The sequence below is a fragment of the Talpa occidentalis genome, unplaced genomic scaffold, assembly GCF_014898055.3.
Source record: "Talpa occidentalis isolate TD23 unplaced genomic scaffold, MPIMG_talOcc4v2.1 talOcc4.8, whole genome shotgun sequence".
Taxonomy (NCBI): domain Eukaryota; kingdom Metazoa; phylum Chordata; class Mammalia; order Eulipotyphla; family Talpidae; genus Talpa; species Talpa occidentalis.
Window position 1 is genome coordinate 94,535,349 of NW_023605194.1, and position 21,759 is coordinate 94,557,107.

Sequence of the window (21,759 nt, forward strand, 5' to 3'; positions counted from 1 at the left end):
TGTTTGTTTGTTTTGTTTATACATGCACTGGGTACAGTCAGAAGCGCGGGAGGGTGAGAGAATTCACCACAGCCAGAGCGGAGAGCATAGCAGGCAGAAGGACTGAAGTACACTGCTGAGGGGAGCAGCGGGCGGCAGGAGAGGTCTGCGCGCCATGCGCGACCCTCCTCCAGTGGCCGGGGAGCAGCCGGGGATCGAACCAGCGCTGCAGAGGCCGCGGGCAGCTTCGCAACCCAGGACTCAACCACTGCGCCACCGGGGAGGCCCCTATTTTTAAAATTTTTTTTAAAGATTATTTATACAAGCACTGGGTACAGTCAGAAGCGAGGGAGGGTAAGAGAATTCACCAGAGCAAGAGTGGGGAACAGAACAGGCAGAGGGACGAAATACACTGCTGAGGGGAGCAGCGGGCCTCAGGAGAGGTCTGCGTGCCATGTGGGACCCTCACCCGGCGGCCTGGATTAAACCAGCACTGCAGAGGCTGCGGGCAGCTTCGCAGCCCAGCGCTCAACTGCTGCGCCATCAGGGGAGGCCCCTGCCTTTTATTTTTTAAATGATAATAACTGCCAATGGGATTTTAATATTCTGCCTTAAATTTATTTAGAAAATGAGATGTATACAAGTTCATAGCATAGAGACTAACACATAGTGTTTATCCAGCAAAGCAATCTTTCCTTTTATCTGTGAAGAAGCCTCCCTGGTTGTGCAGGTGGTTAAGCACAGCACTGTGAAGCTATCTGCAGCCTCTACAGTGTGGGCTCCATCTTGGCCAGCTGCGGAGATATCCATATGGCATGGCAGACCTCTCCTGTCTTGCTCACTACTCCCCTCAAAAGTGTATTTCAGCCAGTCTGCCTGTTCTGGTCCCACTCTGTCTCTGGTGAATCCTCTCACCCTCTTGCACATCTGGCCTGTACCCCCGTTCTTGTATAAATAAACCTTAAAAAAAAAAAAAAAAGTAGTATCCAGTGAATGAGCTTGCCTTTTTGATTAACTCCCTCAACTTTTTAAACATTTTGGCTCATTTTTTCCTACCTCCCTATGAACTCTGCCTAACTACACAATTTTGTTTTTTGTGAATTTTCCCCCACCACCATCCTTTATATCACCCTGACTCTCCTTTCCCCCATCTTTATTTTTTTTTTTATTTATTTTTTATTTATACAATAATTGGAGTACAGGCCAGAGGCACAGGAGGGTGAGATGATTCACCAGAGACAGAGTGGGGAGCAGAACAGGCAGGCAGACTGAAAGCACTGCTGAGGGAAGCATCGGGCATGACAGGAGAGGTCTGCTGCGCCATGTGGGAATCTCGGCCAGCTGGAAATCGATCCCGTGCTGCAGAGGCTGTGGACAGTTTCGCAGTGCTGTGCTCAACCCACTGCACTACTGGGGAGGCCATCCCCCATCTTTCTTAATCTCAGAATCCTTGCTTCCACTTAGTAATTTCCACTAGTTTTTGTAAGTATTTTATTTTGTTGATTTGTCCACTGTGTGAATGTCCAGTATTTGTCTTTGTTATTCTAACTTGTTTACTACACATGATTCATTTGAACTCCTTCCACTTTACTATTTATCGCAGCACTTAGTCTTTCCTTATGGCTAAATGGTATTCCATGTGTCCCTGTATACTTTCTTAATTCTCATTACTTTTGCTCTTTTATTTTCTATGATACTTATCATCTGACATACCCTTTAGTTCATTTACTATGTTTATTATGATTTGTGTTCCCTCACTATAATGCCAGCTCCAACAGAGTAGGAATTTTTGTTTTGTACACATATATCAAACATTTTGGTTGTTACTAGACACTCAGGTATTTATTGTTGAATGAATGAATGAACTGATGCTGTTTTCCAAGTGAAGAATAGAGACATTCAAGAGTTAGGGAACTTCCATGTCAAATGAATAATCTAGGCAGAGCTGCATATAAAAACCCTCCTTTCCTTACTTTGTTCAAGTACAGTGTTCTTTTTGTTAGTCTGCCATTCTGCCCATCTATTCTATTATTTTTAATTTTATTATCATTGTAATTATGCGGTTACGTTTTCCCCATCCATATGTGCACATGTTCCACTCACCTTCCACCAGACAGTCTGTACCAGTGCCCAGTCACTCTCCCGCTCCACCCTTACCTTCCTTCCCCTATTCTCTCTGATAACCAGTCTTCCCCCCCCCCCCAAAGCCCAAGATTTGTCTTTATGCATTTTGCCAGTATGGGGTTTTTTTGGTTATTTGTATTCTGCTGATAAGTGAAATCATTCAATATCTGTCTTTCATTATCTGACTTATTTCACTTAGCATAATCACCTCTAGGTTCATCTGTCTTGTCCCAAAAGGCACTATTACGTCTTTCTTAACAACTGTGTTGTATTACATTAAGTATATATTTAACAGTTTCTTTATCCATTCGTCTGACACTGGGATTTAAATTAGTTCCAGGACTTGACAACTGTGAATAGTATTGCTGTGAACATAGGAGTGCATAAATCTTTTGGGGGTAAATACCTAGGAGAGGTATTGCTGGATCATTTTTTCTCTAAGAAATCTCCATTCCATTTTCCATAGAGGCTGCACCAGCTTGCATTCCTGCCAATAGTGTGTGAGAGTTCCTTTTTCTCCTTATTCTCACCACTACTTTTTATTTCCATCTTTTTGATATGGGCCATCCTCATCGAGGTGAAGTGATATATCATTGTGGTTTTGATTTGTATTTCCCTTATAATAAGTGATGTTGAAAATTTTTTCGTGTGTAAGCAATTTAGTTTAAATATTGATGTAACCTGTCATCATTTGGTCACATGTAAGTGTGTAATCAGTTGTTTTATTATTAAGGGTCTCCAGCTACTGCTAATGTTTTTCAGAGCCTTCTGTCCTCAGCTGAGCACTTTTCGAAAAGTTATTCTAGAAAGTGTTTTTATGGTACTGGAACTTGCATGTAAGGTTTGTGTTAATTGTAGGATTATATAAGGTATATAATTAATTATGAGTCCTGTGGTTATGCTGACTATGGAAGAAAAGATCCTTTGTGCCCTTTGGACAACAGGAATCACTAAATGTGATGGAGATTGGGAGAGTTAATCAACATGGGAATGGCTGACATCAACCCAGCCCATTCTCAGCAAATTTAAATAAAGTCATCCAACACCACTCCTCATTGTTAGGAAGTTCCCCCTTGGTACTAGAGACATTTTTAGCAGATGGCACTTTTCTAAGATATCAAATGAATTTGGATTGTCTATTTCTTTTGTGATAATTTAGCTTAAAATGTATCCGTATAGGATGTGAGAGATGGTAAATAAGATACCTGTAGTTGTTTTCTGAAACAAGTTTGTGAAAGAAAACATTAGGTCTCTTCAAAACTAAGTTTATTGATATATTGCACATACTACATTTATTTGTGTAAGTGGTAACAAGTTTACTCAGTTCTTTGGGTAAAATGTTATCTTTTTTTTTTTTTTAATGGAAAAAAATGCTTGAAGAAGCAACAGAAACTAAAGAGAAAATATTTTCAGTTGTTTAAGTGTGCCAGAATTGTATTCAGTATTTTAAAAGGCGAGAATACCAGAGATGCAATTATAAAATAGAAAAGCTATGACGCAAATCAAGGCATAGTTTGTTAATCTTTTCCATATATGTTTGGGTGGTAAGGAATAATTTAGAGTTTTTTAGATATGAGCATTATTTTGAAGTGACTTTATAAATCTAACTTTTGAAGGATTTTTGCATTTTAGATCCTCAGACAGAAGAATATTTTATATCAGATAGGTAGGTGCAATATGGATTCTAATTTAGATCTGCAGAGAACCATTAACAATTACACCATCTTGGAATGAGTGTTGTAATGCCTATGTATTAACTAGAGAATTTTAACAATTTTTTGCCCTGTCAAGTGGACTAATGGGTTGAAAGCTATGACATAAAATGTCATATTTTGTTTTATTATAAAATATTGGTTATTATAGAATAGAATATTATATTATAGGATATTACATTATATTATATATTATAGAATATTATAAAATATTGTCAATATTAAGATAAAATTTGGGAAAGAAGGGCAGGATTGTCTAAATCGGAAAATTAAAATTAAGTTTGTTTTTAATAGACTTACTTTTAGAGCACCTTTAGATTTACAGAAAAATTGAATGGAATGAGTTCCCACATACCTCCTTATCCCTCCCCCCCACACACATACAGAGTTTTCTCTATTATTTTTTTTAATAATAGACTTAACTTTTTTTTTTAAAGATATATTTACTTATGCATACAAGAACTGGGGTATAGGCCAGAGGTGTGGGGGTGAGAGGGTTCACCAGACACAGAGTGGGGAACAGAACAGGCAGATTGACCAAAGTACACTGCTGAGGGGAGCAGCAGGCAAGTCAGGAGAGGTCTGCTGCACCATGTGGTTTGCTCCCTGGTCTGCTAGGGGATTGAACTCTGTGCTACAGAGGCTGCAGACAGCTTCATAGGTTGTGCTTTAGCCCCTTGCGCCAGTTTTTTAAAGATTTATTATTTATTAAATTTTTTTAATTATTATTAAAAAGGCCCAGTTTTCCCTATTATTAAAGTCTTATATATTACTGTGGTATATTGCAATTGATAAGATAATATTGATACTTTATTAACTCAAATTCACACTCTGTGTTATATAGTCTGTGGATTCTGATGACTGAATAGTGACACGTAAACCTCATTACAGTAAAATACAGAATAGGTTTGCTGCCCTAGACACCCACTGGACTCAGCCTATTCTCCCTAATTCACCACTCCCGCTCTCTTGGTCACCACTGCCCTTTTTACTGTTTCTATGGCATTGCCTATTATAGGATGTCACAGTTGAATATGCAGTATGTAACCTTTTCAGATTGGCTTCTTTCACCTTAATATGCATTTAAGGTTCTGCCATATCTTTTTGTGACTTGATAACTCATTTCTTTTTATTACTGAATGATACTCCATTTTCTGAATGTACAGGTTTATCCTGTACATTTTAAGTACTTTTTAAGTATCTACACCTATTGAAGGATATTTGGTTGCTTACAAATGTTGACAATTCTGAGTAAAACCTGTTGTAAACACACACACACAGGTTTTTATATGGATGTAAGTTTTCAGTTCATTTGGGTAAATATCACAGAGCATAATTGCAGAATCATATAGTAAAAGTTAAAACTGGGGCCTCCCGGTGGCACAGCGGTTGAGCGCTGGGTTGCGAAGCTGCCCGCAGCCTCTGCAGCACTGGTTCAATCCCCGGCCGCCAGGTGAGGGTCCCACATGACGCGCAGACCTCTCCTGCCGCACGCTGCTCCCCTCAGCAGTGTATTTCGGTCAGTCTGCCTGTTCTGTTACCCCTCTTGCTCTGGTGAATTCTCTCACCCTCCCTCGCTTCTGACTGTACCCAGTGCTTGTATAAATAAATAAATCTTTAAAAAAAAAAAAAAAAGTGGGCCTCCCCGGTGGCGCAGTGGTTGAGCGCTGGGTTGCAAAGCTGCCCACAGCCTCTGCAGCGCCGGTTCGATCCCCGGCTGCTCCCCGGCCACCAGAGGAGGGTCCCACATGGCACGCAGACCTCTCCTGCCGCCCCGCCCGCTGCTCCCCTCAGCAGTGTACTTTGATCCTTCTGCCTGCTCTGCTCCCTGCTCTGGCTCTGGTGAATTCTCTCACTCTCCCGCACTTCTGACTGTACCCAGTGCTTTTATAAATAATAAATAAATCTTTAAAAAAAAAAAAAAGTTAAAACTGCCAGACTATCTTTCAGAGTAGCTGTACTAGTTTGTTTTCCAGCCAGCAACAAATGAAAGTTCCTATTGCTTCATATCTTTATCAGCATTTGGATTTTACCCATTCAGTAGGTATGTAGTAGTATCTCAACTGTTTTAATTTGCAATTCCTTGATGAGTACAGTGATACCAGGCATCTTTTCATATGCATATTTTGCAGTTTCAGCCACCTGAAGTCAGCCAGTGTCTGAAAATATTTAGTACAAGATATTTTTAAGAAAGACCATGTTCACATCACTTTGATTACAGTATATTGTCAGAATTGTCCTATTATCAGTTATTGCTCATATCATACTGTGGCTAGTTTATAAATTAAACTTTATTTTAAGTGAATGTATAGGAAAGAACATAATATAGGGTTGAGTACTGTGTATAGTTTTAGGTATCAACCAGAGGTCTTAGAATGTATTATTCCCCAGGGATAAGGGAGGGACTGCTCTATTTAATTGATAAGGAAAAAAATATGATATCAGTAGATAGTATTCCAATTAAATTGTTAGAGGTGTGGTTTAATACTCTTAGCAGGAGAATGAGCTATTAATAGGATTGTCTGCCTATATACAGATGTGCTTTTGAAATGAGTTTTTAAGGAAAATGGTAATATAACAGAAAAGTCTGTTTACATGTGTGATTGTTTCACACTGCAAATTTGGGTTCCCAAATGGCTGACTTCCTTTTCTACATAATGTACTTTCTTACTCAGCCATTTTCATAGCAGAATACATTGTATTTGGTCTTTTAATACTGTCGGCATGATACAATCAAGTTCTATATAAGGTATTTGAGAGACAGACAACCTTTATTGTGAAGGAAGTAAAGGTGGCAAGAACCAAGGGTATTCTCCTTTTTCTTTCTTCCTGGAAATCATAGGGTGCAAGATTTTTTTGCCTGAAACTTTAGGTGACCATATGATGCAACATCCATTTATAATCCATCTTTTAAATGTTGCAGGACTGCTTTTATCCCTTGGAATGTTAGTTTAAAATAACAGTAGAGGGCCTCCCTGGTGGCACAAGGGGTTAAGCACCACACTATGAAGCAATCCACAGCCCCTGCAGCACGAGTTCCATCCCCTGCCGGCCAGGGAGAAACCCACATGCACAGCAGACCTCTCCTGTCTCGCCCGCTGCTCCCCTCAGCAGTATATTTCAGTCAGTCTGCCTGTTCTGTTCCCCACTCTGTCTCTGGTGAATCCTCTCACCTCCCGCATCTCTGGCCTGTACCCCAGCTCTTGTATGCATAAATAAATAAATCTTTTAAATAAATAAATAAAATAACAGTAGAACTCTATAGAAAAGCCATTAGTGTTCAATGGAGAGTGTTACTTTGTCAGCTGGGGATTTTTCTGTGAACTAAACTTCAACATGCATTAAGGTGAAAGCTTCATAACCCGAGAGTTCTTACCCAGGTGTTCTGTCCTCAGTGGTAGCAGGGATTTTGGCGATAACTTTGTTCCTTGAGCCACACTCTGCTTGGTTGCTCCTAATTGCCATCCTTGGAAGTCCCTCCACACCCCTTCCAGGGATGCCCTCGCTGTGTTGAGTTTCCCATTTCCTGCATTCCAGGCTTATCTTTTTATGGGATGGCTCTTTTGGTGTGAAGCACATTTTTTAGTAGCTCCTTGAAAAAAAGAGAATGGGTGATATTTATGGCCTTACATGCCTGAAATAGCTTTATTCTACCCTCACACTTGATCACTTGTTTGCCTGGGTAGAGTCTTCTATGTTGATCGTCACCCTTTAGAATCTTGGAGACATTAGCCTCTTGTTTCCAGTGTTATTTTTGTAATGTCCAGAGTCATCTGATTCCTGATCCTTCTTTGTGCATCACCTGGTTCGGGTTTTGTTTTGTCGCTTGTTCTTCAGCTGCCTTCCAGTTTATACAGTAGAATCATCTTTTTGTCATATGTTATTGTTTGGTTTTGCTCTGATGTACCTTGAATGGCTTGATTTTCATCCACTATACTGGGCATTTGGTAGACACTTAGATTCTGAAAACTGATGTTCTTCAGTTCTAAGTTTTCTCAGATTCTCTCCACTATTCTTTTTTCTTTCTGGAACTCCTGTTAATTGACTATTGGACTTGGGCCTTTGATTTTCTTACCTGTGCTGTCTTATTTTCCATCTCTGTCCTTTCCCTCTATTTTCTGAGAAATTTTAGCTTAATTTTCCAAACTTCTGATAAGAATATTTGCTTCTGCAAGTGTATTTTAAATTTCTAAGATCTCTTTCTAAGTTATTTGAATGTTTCTTTTTTAGAGCATCCTGTTCTTATTGCACCAGTTGCAGTGTGTTTTCTTATCTCATCAGTAAGGCTAATGATTTTTTTAAACTTCGTCTCTGCTTTCAAATTTCCTCCCTGCACAGTTTTGGTCTGTTAGGCATTGGTTTTTGTGTGTGTGTTTAGGCTGCTTTCTTCAGATTATTGGTAATTATTGATTATTTGCACATGATCAAGAATACGAGCTTACAAAACTGATGGGGGAAGCTCTAAGAATGTGGTAGAAACCCATCTGCTTGCAGTATCATAGGAGGTCAGCCCCACATCAGTGTATCTTTAAATATTTCCTTGACGGTTACTGAGATCCTCAGGGAGAAATCTGCCAGGAGAGTAGTGTGTATGCTGGCATTTCTGGGTGGGAGGAATACCCAGTAAGGGAAGACTCTGTAGCATTTAATGTGCATGTGGCCTCATAATTGACTTAATTGCTGCATGGTATCCAGCCCTCAAATGTGCTTTTGACTGGCTTGGTGATCCCCAGTTTGGAAAAAGAGGTAGTTACTCAGAAGCATAAAGTAAAAGAAGATAGCCAGAAATCCAACTTGTAAAAAAATGTGTTGCCATGTTCTTTATTACTTTGGCCACCCCACTTCATCTTAACATATGAGAAAGGGGAGTGAAAGTCAGGTCAGTTTCTAGCTTTTCTCACCACTGGCAGAGGTTGACACTTTAGTCAGTGAAATAAGTTGCGATTGATTTTTCTGTATTCCAAAATTTTGTTGCTGTTGTCCCCTTCCTATTTTCTCTATCATTGTGGGGTTATAACTTTTAAAAAGTGCCTTTAATGTGTTATTTGCGTTTGGAGAGGGAAGAAAATTGGACGTGTGGTCAATCTGCCATTTTAACCCAAAGCCCCTTTACAAGGTTTTTAAGAGACATATTCACACAGGACATTTTTAAAACTCGTATTATGTGTGAGACAGTTAGGCACACTCTTGTCTGTTCCGTTTAGTATGTGCTTTAGTGCCGTAACTAAAATACAATACATAATTAATATAGATGGCAGTTTAAGCAAACATTTGTGTCAGTTGCTTAAGAATTTGAGCATTACAAACATTAATATGAAAGTTAATAAATACCTCTATTTAAACAAATGTTTATGGCAAGGGAGATATAGTTCTGTTTTTGTGGGGAAATACATACTGACTACTGCCCAGTAGTCCTAGAAATACAATTGATCCTCATTATTCATCATATTTATCTTCTGTAAAGTGGCCCAAAACACCACTGCCACTAGAGGATTACAGGGTCAGGTTCCTACCAACCTGTGACACATTTTTGTCAGCCAGTCAGCCTTTAGCCTTGTTTTATTTGTGTTTTTGTTTATAGACACCTTATTTTAATATGCCTGAATGAATCTTAATACAAAAATCTGTTGTACTACATGCTCATTGCTTTCTGACTTTGACATGGTGGAGTGAATCACTTATGTGAGACAAAATATCACTTGAGCAAGGGAAAAGAACTCAGGTGTCTACAGGGGCCAGCAAGTGGGAGCTGAGGTGAACTAGAGAGAGTCGTCTTGCACTAAGGAACATTAGACAGCACTAGAGCACTATGCTTGGGGGCCATTTTAAATTGTCAGCAGAAAGCACAAAACTGCAAAAACATGGCACTAGGTAAACCATGTGGAGAACCTAAGCTTACACTTGTTTGCAGTAGGAAAGCTGAAAGTAGAAGACAAAAGCATTGCCTTGTTCCGCCTCAGCTGGGAATGTGCACATCAGTCAACTCAACTTGTTTTTGACACCCTGTGCATATCCATGAAGGACCACAAAATTACCATAGGATTGAGTTTGGAGTTTTAAATAAATTTTAGCAAATAGGTAAATTCACAAATATAGAATCAGTTGTATATCTTATGGCCAATGCTCCAGCCATTCAGGAAAACGCATGTATAACCCCTGCAGAAGAAACAGTATGGATTTTATATGCATTTTTACATGAACTTATCAAAAACTGCTGTTCTCCAGAGTTTTTAATAGCCAGTGTAATTGACAATAACCAGTGATAAACACAAGTTAATAATCTACAAACATTAATTACCTCATTGACTTTTTAACCTTGTGAAGTAGATATTTCTACTTAAAAGAAATGAAGTTTGGTTTAAAAACTTTGAGTGTTTTATTCATACTCTCACAGCTAGTGAAGGGTAAGGATTTGCCTTAACTGTTACACGGAACTCAACCTCACTCCTAAAGGGTCCTTGTTCCTGCTGCTAGGTCACTGCAGCTATTTGTGGGGTAGCCTGCCATGTTATATTGAGAAGGCTGGGGGTGTTACTTGATTTATTTTAGTTCTTGAATAGAGATTGTCCTGTTGTTTTCATAATTGTTTTAATTTTAACATTTGTTTTCATATTTGATTAGTTACATAATTAAAATGGGAAGAATGGTATATCACAATCATAGAATTTTAGAGCTAGAAATGTTTTTTAATCGTGTAATAAAATCCACTTATTTTATATATGAGAAAGCTGAAGCTCTTGGAAATTAACTTGCCCAGAGTCATATAGTTAATTACTAAGATCAGTATCTAAATTACTCAACTCAGTCTCTTCTCTTTGCATAAAATTTTCTGTAATCCTTTGTACTCAAAAGGTTATATTGACCAAATTTGGCAGTTAATCCCCAAAGTTACGCCAAAATTTATTGTACTACCATATGCCACTGCCTTTTAATTTTGACATCCTGGAGTAAATCGCTGATATGAGACGAAATTTCATTTGCACAGGGGAGAGAAGTCAGGTGTGTACAGGGATGGCAAGTAGGAGCTGGGGTAAACTAGAGAGAGCCTGCATCAGGGAAGCACTGCCTTCTTGGTACCACCTGATTAGTGACACTTGAAAATGCAGATAGAGTGTTACCAGATCTTCTGGCTTTGCATGGGAAGCTAGAAAAACAGTTGTTATTATGAAATATTGGCAACTATATCATACTTTAAAAACTGTAAGATGAAAATCCTGGGCCAGTTTAAAGCCTGTACCTTAGAAGCTTCATCTTACACTGCACTTTTCATCTTCTGCACCGTTGGTTACTATGAGAAGAAACCCAAACCAGTTTCTAGTGACATATTAAATGGAAATTCAAGTTAAATTTGTAGGTCAGTAAACGATTAAGTAACCAGGCACAGTGAGCCCCACTGTTTACCTCATGAAATAATTTGTTTACGTATGTTTTGGCTACATATTTCCCATAATGCAAAGATCATATGTTTATTACAAGTTAGAATTGATTAGTATTTTGAAGCCAAGGGTTGAATTTTGCAGTCTCATATGTTAACAGGCTGGCTGTCCTTATCTAATGCATGCAAGGCCCTGGTATAGCATTATCACTTACTGAAAATATGTTTTTATCTTGTATTATGGCAGTAGACATTACACAGCATCTGCAACCAAAAAGTATTACTCTCTTAATACTCTCAGAAAAAGAATGTCCTTAAGTACATCCAACAGTGTGACCTTATTTATGTCCTGAGAAAATACTGGGAGTTAGAGTGCTAAAAGCATGAACTGATGTAAAACTAAAGCATTATAAATTTAAAGTGTAGTTGTTGGTTATTGGTGAAATTCTCTTCCATTAACATCAGAAAGAAACAGATGAGACTCATAGCCTGGAGAATTTGGGGGAAACTGAAACTTTCATCCATCCTTTTTTTAAAAGATCTCAATAAAGTATAACACACATATAGAAAATACACAAAATATAAATATTTTTCAGCATAAATGTGCCAGCACCAGCACCAGCTTAAGCTTAACCAACACCAGCTTAAGAAATGAAATATTTATCTGTTCTGTTATTGATAGACCTCTGGCTTTCATTTGGGAACTATACTGCATTTAGTACTGCCATGAGCATTCTTATGTATGTTTTGTTGGGGGGTAGGGAGTTCAGTGAACTTAAGCACACATTCCTGTTGGGTATATATACCCAAGAGTGAAATATCTGGGACATCCGGTATCCAGATTAACTTGCTTTGGGCAAATTAATTTCATGGATCTTCAGTTTTCTCATGTCTAAAATAAGTGGATTTTTATTATTATATGATTTTTAAAAGATTTCTAGTTCTAAAATTCTGTGATTGTATTATACTATTCCTATTTTAATTGTGTAAGTAATCATATTTAAAAGCAAATATTAAATGGGTAGAATTGAAGGGGACTACACAAAGTGAAGCAGAGAGAGAAAGTCAAAATACTAGATGATTTTATTCATGTGAAATATAGAAAAACAAAACAAAGGAACTAACAAAACTAATCCAAAACAAAATCTAGAAATGACTGCAAAACAGAGGCTGCTAGAGGAAGAAGGGGCCCATGGTATGACTACATGAAGGTCTGTGGGTGCTCTGGGATAGGTGATGTACAACCAAGGAGGTACGGACCTATTCCTCTGAAACTATTGTTACCTCAAAAATAGAAATACAGCCAAACCATTTTCCACTGTTTTTGAACCACTTTAGATTGCACCAGCAGTGTATGAGCTCCAGTTGTTTTACAGCCTAACCAACACTTGATCTTGACTATTTCATTTTAATCATTCTAATTGATATCTCATTATGATTTTAATTTAAATTTTCTCATGATTATTGAGGTTGTGCACTTTTTCATTTGCTTATTGGTCATTTGGCTATCCTCTTGGAAAGTACATATTCAGGTTTTTGCACTGGCTTTGTAAACTTTTTTCTTTAACTTTTAAAAATAATTTGCATTTATAAATATTCTCATCCATAAAACAAATTACAAAATAATTAAAGTCCAAACTAGCTGATTCTCCCCCCACCCATTGACTCCACTGTAGTCATCAACTTAGTATAGATCTGCAGATATATGTATAGCAGTAAAATGGTTTAGCCCACAAGATTCCCTTCTAAATAACTTCATAGAGAAGAGGAACCTTAGATGGAATTTTTTTTTAAGTACATTTAAACTGAACATTTATTATTGGTAAGAAAGAACAGAATGAAAGTAGTAAAAATTTCCAGTCTTACAGATTTGTTTTAGGAAATCTAGTTGGAAAAAATCAGCCGTTAATTTATAATTTTTTATTAGAAGAGTAAGTTTAGAAAAAGAATTAGCTTAAATTGCCCTTAAAAAAATTTTTTATCTGTACAGATATTGGGGTTTTTCTTTGTTGTTTTTTGTTTTTTCCTGTTCACAAGTACATGGTTATAGCCAAATTCAAAAGTTAAATATTTTAACATAGAAATTGAAAGTTTCCCATTATCTCATCTACGGGAGATAGCTGTTCATGTTGTTTTCGTTCGTATTTTCTTACATGAATTCGCTAACATATATAACCAATTATATACTCACTACCTTACCTCTTGCTTTTTTTAACCTAACAATAATTACTGAATTTTTAGAAATATTTTTAAATACTATGTATAATAATTTAATATGCATTAACAGTAAGAATGTTATTAAATAGATTTAAAAAATAAAATGTAACTAGTGTATTAATTTTATTAACCTTGTAGATCTTTAAAAATGGTTTATTTAGGACATACTAGTCATGAAAACTGAGCTACTAAACTGGTAGTTCTACTCTAGATTCTATATGAGAACTTCTCTGGATTGAGCCTGCACTTTGCACTTTGTAATAGGGTTGTGGCTTGATCATTTCAGATGTTTTCAGGTGGCTGTCAGATTAAGGGTGTGTACTACAGAGAACCTTTAGATCTAACTAGTCATCCCAGGATGCTTGCTTTCTAATTAAGTACTCAGCATCTGGGGAAATAGCATCAAATCCTTCTTAAAAGGTGGTATTGTTTCAGGGCAACACAGAGATGAAAGAGATGAAATGGATTGCCTGACTGTGGGTCCTCACCCACTCTTCCCCCTAACAGTATCCTAGTCTCTGGTTGGAAATCTATGAACAGGTTTTTTTGTTTGTTTGTTTGTTTTTTAAGCAGTGAGGCTCATGTAAATGTTTATGTTAGGCTTTTTAAAAAATAATGTTTCACAAATGAAAGAAAACTAATTTCTATGCATTTTGCTTTGTGGGGTAATATAACATCTCTTGTATACACAAAGCCTCATTTCCCTTTAATCTACATGCAGCTCTTTAGATCAGTCCTATTCTGAGGTTGGTAGTTTCAACTGGTAGTACTTTGTGCTAAAATGAGAATAATTGAGCTGCATTTTTCTCTCCAGGTTAAAAAGACTAATGTTGCTGCTACATAGTAAAGAAGATAAATTATTTCATTTTAACTATTGTTGGTGAATCTGTGTGGTCTAGGTTTGAGGGTTTGATTGTTGAGTTTCTTATACTAAAACAGTACTTGTCTAGTTGAAGACCACCTTCCAGTTTGTTTCATGAGTATTTTGCCCAAACATACTTTTCTGTTCCACTGGGACCAGATGGAAATTGGGTTATAAGTTTAGCAATTGCAGGAATAAAAAATTGTTTTTTGGAGGCTTTTCTGGGAACTCACTGGCATTGCACAATAGATATCCCTAATCAGAACTGGTGAATGGGAAGTTTAATGTAGGTGTTAATTCACAAAGGAGGGAAATAGGGTATTATTAAGTTCTACTTTTAATAACTAATCAAATAATTACAGGACATACTGTTTACTTGGGGTCCAAAAAAAAAAAGAACTAATTCAAAATAATCTAGCCATGAGATTTGAGTTGGAAACAAAATGATCCAACAGAAAGTATATGTAAATGTCTCGTTCCCATCTCCTTCCATGCGTCTTGTGGGCAACCCAAATAAAATGACTCTTAACCCTGTAGCTTTTTGATGTTTTCACTAATTGTTTAGGAAAACAAAATTGTTTCCCATTCGTTCTTCTGGAATTAAAAAAATAGAGCTATATCGTTCTTCAAACTGTTTGTGTAAATGGTCAAATTACTTTTTTGTTCTTAAAGGCTTTATTTTCTGAGCTGAGAACTCATTACCAGACTTACCTGCAGTATGTTTTTGCCTGCTAAATTAAAGCAAATCAAAACAAAACAGCCACCAAAAAGCCTACCATAACCTGCATGTAGGTTTTTAACAGTTAGGAACTGCTGGTGACAGATGCTTAGCCATTGTCATGTGAACAATTTTGTTGTAATAAACATAAACAAGAGTGCACTGGGGGAGCTGCTGGAACTGATTGATCAGACTCGAAGAAGAATCATTACATCTAAGTGGCATGGGTGTTGGAGTGTCTGTTCTGGATATTGGAAAACTCATAGCACGTGGTGGCTTTGGAAGTTATGAAGCTGCTGCTGCTCCCTAATACCAGATTTTGTAACTGTCTTTCAAGGTGTCTGTCTGTTGATATCTTCTGTTACCTATTTTTTTAAATAATGTGTTCCTTTTAAGGGAATTATTTTATAGGAAGGGGGGAAATAGCTTGCCAGGTTGAAACAAAACCTTGTGAAGGAGATTTAATCTCTTGATTAAAAATTTGGGAGTCTGTAATTGAACCCATTCATTTGTCTTGGGCCTTTGAGCCCATACTGGTCATCCTATCATTGACTCACATGTACTTATGGAATACATGTAGCTGATTAGCTATGTCCTCTCTTGTATTTATAAACTAAGTGAGAAAAAAAAAATCAGGTACTGTTTATTGAACCTCATTCTTGAGATCTGACTTTGCAAGTGCAGTTTTCTCTGCTTTTGAGTTGAAGAAAGTATTAAGTGGAACCCACGAAAGTACGAGAATAACTTAAAATAAGCCTCGTTAAAGCCCTGAGACGTTTGACGGGTAGCTTGTTTCACTTTAGGCTGAGGGTTGTTGTTTTTGCTCTTGGTGGGGAGGGAGGGCGCCCTGAATTAAGACTGGTATCATCTCAGAATGTCGGTCTTTCTTGTTTCCTTTAATGTTTGAAATTAATCCCGTTGAGTAAAACCGTATCCTGCCTTAAGGTGGCCTTCCTACTTTGTGAAATAGGTGTGCTTTACAAAGTCACAGTGATGGAACGCCCATCTGTGTCTATGCAGACATCTTTTTTTCTTAATAAACTTGCTGTATGCCACTAAACAGACTGCTGAATTCACTCTAAGAGGCACCCAAGAACCCCATGCACCAAACCCCAATAGTAGCATAATGGCATAAAGGGCAATTTTAGGCAAATTGTGTAGTACATTTTTTACTATTTAAACAGTTTTGTTTATCAGATATAATAGTATTTTTGTTCTTGTCAGAAATTGTATTTTTAATAGTAGAAATGAAATAAACTAACTCTTGCTTGCTACTGTTGAAAATGGACTCAGATTTCTTCTTAAAGTCCAAACCATTCTTAAAGACTAACAGATGTTTGTCCTCCTCTTCAGTTAGTGAAAGGTGATTGTTAAGTGAACTCTTTGTGAGTTCCTTTCCTCTTTGCTTTTAAACACTGCCTTTCTGGAAGTAGTTTGCATCCTTTTGGGTTTTTGACCAAAGCACACACCCATCACCTTCCTGCCTCCCTGGAACTGGTTCAAGATTTGAAGAGAAGGGTTTGTTTGGGGGCGGTTCCCTTGTCTTATCTCTGTGTGAGCATATGCTAGGGTTGAATTTATTTTGACCCTTCCATTTAAATTTGGAACCAAAGCAAGAGTTTAAAGTACAACAGAGGAGTCTGCTGAACTTTAGACATGAGGGACCCAGGGAGGAAGGTGCGTACATATGTTCTGAAACTTTCTTCTAGAGGTTGGCCACCTTTGTACATACGTGTAATTGTAAGCTGATAATTACTACAAAAAGGGAAAATATTTTAAAACTAAGAAAAGATATGTGTGGCACTTATATTGTGTGTTTATGTGCTTTAATTTTATTATTGCCTCTGGTATTCATAATTTTGAAGTTGATGGAAGGACAAGTAAATTCTGAATTTTGATAAAGTCTTTTGGAAAAAAAGGAGAATGGATATTTATGAGGGAAAATGTTATCATTTGTGCTTTATATAATGACATTTTTAAGCATTCTATCATGTTGTCTTCTAAAGCATCAAATACAGAGCTATAAATTTTTATGATTAAAGGTCATCTACATTCTCCTCAGAGTTGAGAAGCAAGTCCTCTCTTCACTGATTATTGTTTATTTTTGCCCAGTAATTTTTAACACAGTGCCTTGCATATAAAATAGGCAGGTCTGATTTCTCTCTTGATTGATCTTTTCCAGAGCCTGGCCCAACTAGAGAACCTGTGCAAACAGCTGTATGAAACGACAGACACAACCACTCGACTCCAGGCAGAGAAAGCCTTGGTTGAATTCACCAACAGCCCTGATTGCCTGAGCAAGTGCCAGCTGCTTCTCGAGAGAGGAAGTGTACGTAAGATATGAGACTCATGAAGAGTAGCAGAGGTTTAGCCAATACATTCTGGTTCTAAGTTAGGGGTAGATTGGGATTGTTTCTATCCCTTATTTTTTCTAGGAATCTTCCTTCCTTATCTCACTTTCAAAAAGAACCACACCAAACAGTATGGCAAAGGGCCAGCCAGCCTCATCAGGAAAATTTTTTGGTACATGTATTTTGTCCTTTTTCACCTTGAATCATGTTTCTGGGACTCCTTTTCTGTTTTTACACTTACGTACCGTCTCATATCCTTTACAAAGAAGACAGAGCTGTTTATAAATCACCTTTCTTAGCCATAGAGTCCCTGTCACCTTACAAAATCCCTGGTCATCTCTTTTTCCTCTGGACCACACCACGTTCCCTTAATGCCTTAGACTTGTAGGGGGAGATAATGACCATGAAAAGCACAAGAATGACAGTTTCTAAAACGGAATTAGTCTTCTAGCTTGAAAATGGCAATGCAGTGATCAAATTAATGCTTTCAATGAGACATAATTTGGTTAAATTAGTGTTTTTGGCAAGATGGGGGTCTTAGGAAGGGTAAGAATCCAACCAGGCATGGTTGTCTCATTTGTGCTTTGGATAATGATATTTTAAACTTTCTATCATTTTGTCTTCTAACACATCAAATAAAGAAAACTATAAATTTTTATTATTAGATAAAGGTCATCTAAATTCCTTAAAATCTACACTTGAGAATATGATAATGCTAGGCATGGTATCATGAGAAGACATGGCAGTGAGAGGGAGCTGGCATTATTCTTCAGACTGGAAGGAAATGTGAAGAGAACGAAAGTCATTAGTTTGTTGAACGGGTAGAATTTTTGAATTTTCATATTATTTTAGTATTTATGAAGTAAATAGAACAAATTCTAGTTGGCTAAGGAGTATCCTTTAGTAGCTGAGATAGCTAATTCTAAGTACCTAGAGAGTCATGGTCAGATTGTATAGTGTTCTGATCTCTTTTCACATGTAACATTTTGTGTATTTCTCAATTACTGCTTCTTAAGATTGTCCCACTTACATTTGTACTATGGAAGCTGCAAAACTAGCTCTTCTGGTTGACTCCCACTGGAGTCCCAAAATATCTTACTTAATCTAAGGGTCAAGGATTTATTGGAATTAGGTGTAAAAACAATTTACATCTTATATAATATATAGTCATAGTTAAATACTATGTTCTATGGTTATCGTATCCTCTCCTTGCATATTATTGATTTGATATAACCACTCTACTCACTTTAAACCATGTTTGGGGATTGTGGAGGAATTCTCACATGGCTCCTTCATATATATATGGTCAGATAGAATACTCTGATTCTCCACAAGGTTAAAGTTAATTAAAATCTACACTTGAGAATATGATAATGCTATGCCATTGATTTAGGGCATACTTTTTCTTTCTCATAATTGTTACGAAGTTACTTGTGTGTGTCTGTGTGTGTGTGTGTGTGTGTGTGTGTGTGTGTGTGTGTGTGTGTGTGTTTCCCCCCAAACTGTAGCTGACTGTTAGCCATGCTGATGGAAAGATATAGTTTGGGGATTAGCTGTATAGCGTTATATGGTAGTTCTTTCTCTTATACTTTTTTCCCCTAATACCATAATATAGAAATACTTTGAGGGGAAACTTTTTTGTGCCATCATTGTAAGAAAGCTTTTGAAGGGAGATTTCTTGTTTTAAATGAAAGAAGAGATTTGTCTTCTAAAGATGTTAGTACTTTTCTGAAAAGACCCCATCCAGCATCTATTCCATTCACTTTCTCCTGCCCTTTGTTCGTGAATGAAATCAGCTAAATAAGCATATGTCACTGATGAGACTAATTTTTCCTTAGAACAATAGACCCTCTAAAGTCCAGAGGCTCACGTGAAGCACAGCTGTTTACTTTTTCTTGAATCTGAGCACCTATCTCCAAGTTAATGTCCTTATGACTGACTAACTCAAAAAACTTGTTTGTTGAAACTTTCCCCCTCTCTTTTCACAGTCATCTTACTCCCAGTTACTGGCAGCTACATGCCTTACAAAGCTTGTATCACGCACAAACAACCCTCTACCGCTGGAGCAACGAATAGATATTCGTAAGTAAAGAATTGTCTGTCCTCTCTTAAAGAAATCAGTTTGTTTAGATATGCACTAGTAATACTTAAATTTATGTTTCTTGTTTGATAATGTTTTGAATCTCTAAGCATATAGGATATCTAGAATCCAGGGTTGTTGGGTTTTTTTTTTTCCCCCTAGAATTTTGGATTTATGAAAGTGAAGAAGGCCCAATATAATAATTCTAGGTAAAGCCTGACTCATCCCCTTTTTTGTAAAAAGACTTCTTTCATTCATTCTTTACTCAACCTAGTAATTAAGAGAAACTTTGTTCAGGGTTTTCCTGTGCAGATCATATTATTTAACCATCCACGGGTAGAACCAAGGCTGCTATACTTCAGAATTTTATACTTGTCACAATGAAAAATCTTAATTGAAAAACCTACTAATCTTAAATTCAAAATCCCATTTATCAGTAGCATGAAGAATTAAGGGAGTTTAGAGTAAAAAATAATTACCATTACTTGGACATTTATCACAATTAATGATGTGCACCCTTCCCTGGCATAGCTTTCTATTATATAGGTTAACTTTATCTTACAGGAAACTATGTGCTCAACTACCTTGCCACTAGGCCAAAGTTGGCTACTTTTGTGACACAAGCACTTATTCAGTTATATGCCAGAATCACAAAACTGGGCTGGTTTGACTGTCAGAAGGACGACTATGTCTTCAGAAATGCAATCACAGATGTCACAAGGTTTTTACAGGTACGGCATATAATTTTGCTGTAATAGAAATGTGAGAAGTCACCTGTATGTACTTGCTTTTATGTGGATCTACTTTTTTAAATTACACAAAATGTGGTTATTTGGTACATTGTCTTCTGTGTCTCCTTTATCCTTAACATATCTTGGCTTTGCATGTTTACACATTAGCACAAACAAATCCCACTTAATTCTTTCTAATCCCACTTCATACTGTTCCAATCTGAAACATAAACCACTCTTACATGTGGGCGTTTAGTTTGTATATTTTGACGGTAGAATACTTTGGTGAATATCCTAGTATATATGTCTGGACATACTTTAAGTGTGTTTGTAGGGTGAATTCTAGCCTTGGAACTATTCAAACATATTTCCAAATTACCCTCAAAAAAGCTACTTCTTCCAACATATAAAAGGATGCCTATTTCTCTGTACCTCTACTCTTGGAGCTCAACTTTTCTATTTTTCTAATAGATAAAAAGAATAGTATCTGAGTTTGGGTTATGATCAAAAGGAGCAAATTTTCGTTCATTTCTACTTTGTATTTCTATGAACTTTCTATTTATATCTAATGTACATTTTTTATTGTTTTTTGTCTTTTTCTTACTGTGGTATCTGTTCTTGTAAATTGTGTTATGGGTTCATTTGTCATGTATTGTAAACAGGTTTAGTTTCTCTTCTTTTAACGTGTGTAACAATGTTTATGAATATTTTCAAAATACAAAAGGTTTCAATTTTGATGAAGTCACATTTAGCAGTCTTCCTTTATGGCAATTAGGTTTTATATTCTGCAAAGCAACAGTTTTAAACTACAATTTCTTGCTACCTTGTCTAGGCAGTTTTAATAGTGACACAGGATTCTGTCATTTCAAAAGTATGACTGCATTCCAAATGCTGAAATCAAGCAACGTACGCCAACTCTTTCTACCTTACACTTTTTTCTACCAGGATAGTGTTGAATACTGCATTATTGGCGTCACAATTTTATCTCAGCTAACCAATGAAATTAATCAAGTAAGTGCTACAGCCTTCCTCATTGAAGTAAGTGCCATATTTTTTCTTAGTATTGGTGTTTTCTGCTGTGTGTGGGATGATCTTTTTTGGCAGTTGTGTGCTTTTGCGGTAAGTGATTAATGCCCTTTTGAAACAAAATAGTTCCATTGGGTTTTCCTCTGTAAGTGCAGTCTACCTCATTCTTATTGTCCTGGTCGCCTTCTGTCTCCAGAATATCACAGCTTCCCATCTCAGTGTCCTTACTGGTATTAATATTCATTGCTGGAGATGAGAGTAATGGTTCTAAGTCAAAACCTTAATGGAATAATGCTTTACTAATGAAAGAGAATGAGATCAAAATAAGGATCACAAAGGTGGGAATGCATCATTTTTGTGCTCCTGCTGTATACATTGATATGTGTTTACGATCATTTAAAAATCAGTTCTCGTGTGCTGGGCGTGTTTTCAGAATGCATAAAACATGCTGCTAAATATCGAATAATGTTTTAAATGGTCATTGATGTCACAGTATACTACAGAGGAAATACCAGTGACTTTCTTTTGCTCTGGCTACTATTTTTCAGTCATTTCCTTTTGTATCCAGCTAAAATTTTATAATT

At 37.0% G+C, this 21,759-nt stretch overlaps 1 protein-coding gene across 4 annotated transcripts in view; it reads left to right on the top strand.

The window, feature by feature from the left end:
• XPO7 (exportin 7) overlaps nucleotides 1-21,759 on the top strand; it is a 77,325-nt gene that overhangs the window by 25,581 nt on the left and 29,985 nt on the right. Inside the window, exons 1-5 of one of the 4 annotated variants that reach the window (XM_037497346.2) lie at nucleotides 16,629-16,664; nucleotides 17,170-17,316; nucleotides 19,327-19,420; nucleotides 19,983-20,149; nucleotides 21,095-21,187. In XM_037497346.2, the coding sequence (XP_037353243.1) occupies nucleotides 16,644-16,664; nucleotides 17,170-17,316; nucleotides 19,327-19,420; nucleotides 19,983-20,149; nucleotides 21,095-21,187 (522 nt within the window). In that variant the 5' untranslated portion in view covers nucleotides 16,629-16,643. Of the gene's footprint in view, nucleotides 1-16,628; nucleotides 16,665-17,169; nucleotides 17,317-19,326; nucleotides 19,421-19,982; nucleotides 20,150-21,094; nucleotides 21,188-21,759 lie in introns of those variants that run through there. The other 3 variants (XM_037497347.2, XM_054690634.1, XM_054690635.1) reach the window with 3 other exon arrangements.